The sequence below is a fragment of the Salmo salar genome, chromosome 26 (genome assembly GCF_965601325.2).
Source record: "Salmo salar chromosome 26, fSalSal1, whole genome shotgun sequence".
NCBI classification, from domain to species: Eukaryota; Metazoa; Chordata; class Actinopteri; order Salmoniformes; family Salmonidae; genus Salmo; species Salmo salar.
Genome location: NC_138316.1, coordinates 811256 through 815161, shown reverse-complemented (window position 1 = coordinate 815161; position 3906 = coordinate 811256). Strand labels below are relative to the sequence as shown.

The window sequence follows — 3906 nt, the reverse complement described above, 5'->3', positions numbered from 1 at the left end:
CGAGGCTATATATATACAGGGGGTACCTGTACAGAGTCAATGTGCGGGGGCACCGGTTCGTCGAGGTAATTGAGGTAATATATACTTGAGTAGAGTTATTCAAGTGAAGTATATGTATTAATTTGAGAATGTCCATCATCCATTTTTGTATGATATGTTACGGAAAATATATTTTACAGTGGTTTAGATGGTACAATGATTCTTTAGACAATGACTGCTTGTTTTTTCACATAAACTGAAATTAGGCAAACTATTGCAATTTTAGCAACCAGGAAATAGCAGAGCAATTTCTGCATTTTGCACCTTTAAGTAAATGTAACATATGTAACATATATTTTGAGTGTCCCGGATCTAGATTTACTATGTTACATCTAGTCTATGAGACCAGGCTGCCTACACACAGCAACGCAGTGCAGCAGAAACACCAATTGTTTGGCGCCAACCTGTCACGCAATCAAACCTTTTTGCAACTTTTATGTACAGACAAAAAACTAAAACTGAGGGGGCATAAGTTTGAACTGAGAGGTCTATGCCCCCCTCGTGGCACCGGGCCCATGACACCACAGGGACACAGGACTGTGTTATGTGTGGACATACAGTTCCGGCACATAGAGTACAGAGAGAGTTGACCACCAATTTGGTCCAGATGTGATCGTGATGCTGATTTCCACACCATATTATTCACAAGGTCATAATGATAAAAGATAAAGAAGGTGGCCCCCAGAGGGCCATATACTGTGATACACCTCTTTCTTTCAATACCTGTTATTAGAAAAGTGAATTGATCGAGGCTGACAATATGGGGATCGTCTGGAATGTGGATGGTTCCTATCAGTCCTTTACGAGCTGAGCTCATATCACTGAAATACCAGCTCCATCAACAGAGATGTATGCCAGACACCCAGTAGGCCTCTCTCTCTCTCTCTCTCTGTCAACAGCTCAAAGCCACTCTTGCTCCTGGGATATTGCCTGCCTCATTCCTGCCCTATCTTCTCACTTCTCAGCCTGAATCCAATTGAGTTTTGGTGGACAAGTGCTTATGCACAAGATATATTTAATTTTTTTGTGGTCACAGTAAGCAAATTATATCTTATGAAGCCATCATAAGGCCTGAAGCATTTACAAGCAGATGTTGAACTATATAAAAGGGTAGTTAGTATAAGGCTTATGCCACATACGACAAAGCAACAGATGTGAGGATGGTATGGTAGACATTAGCGTCTAAATAATTTGTCAAGCATTATTGGTGGCCTTGAAAGGGCTTTATTAAGCGTTATTGGATATACCTTGTTTAATGTGTGACCCTTAATTTTTTATGTGTAATTACTGTAAATGAATGTTAACCTTGGAAAAAGAATTGCGCTAGCAGGTTTGAAGGACCATGAAGGAAATATTGAATGGTTTAATATGTGGTCAAAATACTGTTCTCAAAATACTCTTAGTATGAAATGTTTATGAGATTACATTTAAATGCACTGTACCTTTGAAAATGAAGTCAATGTTGAGTGAGCAGTTGAACTAAGATGTCATTTTGGAAATTAGGGTAGAGCCAACCTCCAAAATCCTAATTGAACCCCAATGTGTAGGATTGTCGAAGGCTTGACAGGCTTGACAGGCTCTCCAACCTAATGTGTGTGTGTGTGTGTGTGTGTGTGTGTGTGTGTGTGTGTGTGTGTGTGTGTGTGTGTGTGTGTGTGTGTGTATCAGTGGGTTGGATAAAAAGCAGAAGAAACATTTCCATCTCGTGTGGACTAATAAATCTCTCTATCTTGACAGCTGCTGGAAAAGTTCCATTGTGAAGTGACCGGTAAGTGGTTCTATTTAAAGTTTATTCCTTTTATAGGCGTCAGTGTACTGGTTTAGATAACCCTTATCTCATTTGCACTAAGAAACAGTATAAAAGCTCTAGAGAGGCTTGCACAGTGTGCCCTGTATCACTCGCTCGCTCTCGCCTCACATCCGCACACATTGACGTGGCAGTAGGTATACTGGCAACATGGCCCCGAAAAAAGTGGAACCCAAGAAAGTAGAGCCTAAGAAACCAGAGCCCAAAGCAGAGGCCAAGGCAGAGCCAGCAAAGGCCCCTGAACCTGAGCCTCCCAAGGAGCCTGAGGTGGACCTCAAGAGTATCATTCTAGATTTCACGCTGGACCAGATTGAGGAGTTCAAGGAGGCGTTCACCTTGTTCGATGAAACACCGACGGGCGAGATGAAGATCAGGTACGCCCAGTGCGGAGACCTAATGCGGGCCTTGGGTCATAACCCCACCAACACTGATGTGCTGAAGCTGCTGGGCAAGCCCAAGGCTGAGGAGATGAACGCCAAGCTGATGGACTTTGAGACTTTCCTGCCCATGCTGCAGCATATCTCCCGCACCAAGGAGACAGGGACCTTTGAGGACTTTGTGGAGGGTCTGAGAGTCTTCGACAAAGAGGGCAATGGCACGGTGATGGGGGCTGAGCTCAGGCACGTTTTGGCTACCCTTGGGGAGAAGCTGATGGAGAGCGAAGTGGACCAACTCATGATCGGACAAGAGGACTCAAGTGGCCACATCAATTACACCGAATTTGTCAAACACATCCTCTCTACGTGAGCTGCTCTTTCTTGAGTCACATTACAAATTCTACTTTAACATTGCCTGGCTCAAAGGACTGAATGGAACATATATTGCCCTTTCTGTCTGTATGCTGAACAATGTTGATTCCTAAATAAATGCCCATCATTCTAGGTGTGTTCAGTCATTTTTTGAGAAATACTGTTTAAAAAGAAACAGCAGCAGTAGATACAAGCCTCCAAAGTTGGCTAGATTTCGTGATATACGGTCATTGCTGAGAAATACTGTCAGAATGTATCTCCGGTAAAGACAAGCTGTTGAAACCCATTTAGTGTCTGATTCAAAACAAAATAAGACACAATACGGACGTTGTATAAATACAGTACATGACATCAATTAGTAAGTGTGAGAGTTGGGTTTGTAAGTAAATCACAGGCTTCCTACAGGGACAGATCACACACCAGCTGCTTTCCAGAGCTCCAGACTGATTGATACCCAACATGTCACAACAAGGTCTAGGATTTTCTATATTTTTGAAGAGGTCACAATAGATCATAGGCCAGGATTCAATCTGAGCGCTGTCGACAATGCGTCTTCTGAAGCCAAGGTCCCCAAGTTCGCTGAGATTGCATTCATGACCTTTTCATGTCAAGCGCTGGACAGCGCGCGTCAGATTGAAATTCATTGAATCCCAGGCACAGTTTCTGAATATACAGTGCCTTCAGTAAGTATTCACACCCCTTGACTTTTTCCACATGTTTTTGATTTAGAGCCTGAATATAACATTTATCACGTTTAGATTCTTTTTTTGTCACTGTCCTAAACACAAAACCCCATAATGTCAAAGTGGAATTATGTTTTTTGAAATTTCTTGAGTCAATAAGAATACAACCCCTTTGTTATGGCAAGCCTAAATAAGTTCAGGAGTAAAGATTTGCTTAACATATCCCATAATAAGTTGCATGGACTTACTCTGTGTGCAATAATAGTGTTTTTTTAACATGATTTTTAACTGACTACCCCATCTCTGTACCCCACACATACAGTTATTTGTAAGGTCCCTCAGTCGAGCATACATTTCAACCACAGATTCAACCACAAAGACCAGGGAGGTTTTCCAATGCCTCGCAAAGAAGGGCACCTATTGTTAGAAGGAAGCCTGTACAGAATAAAAATATTCCTAAACATGTATTCTTGCAATAATGCACTAATGTAAAATCGAAAAAAATGTGGTAAAGAAATTTACTTTATGTCCTGAATACAATGAGTTATATACCACTCTTTATATTTTCAAGCAAATTTTAAAGCGTGGTGGTGTTATGGGTATGCTTGTCATTGGCAAGGACTATGGA

At 41.7% G+C, this 3906-nt stretch overlaps 1 protein-coding gene across 1 annotated transcript; it reads left to right on the top strand.

Moving 5' to 3' along the window:
- The first annotated feature begins 1963 nt into the window (after positions 1-1963).
- Positions 1964-2726, top strand: cmlc1 (cardiac myosin light chain-1). The gene has a single exon (NM_001141464.1). The coding sequence runs from the start codon at positions 1997-1999 to the stop codon at positions 2591-2593; it is 597 nt and encodes a 198-aa protein (NP_001134936.1). The 5' UTR covers positions 1964-1996; the 3' UTR covers positions 2594-2726.
- The last annotated feature ends 1180 nt before the right edge of the window (positions 2727-3906 follow it).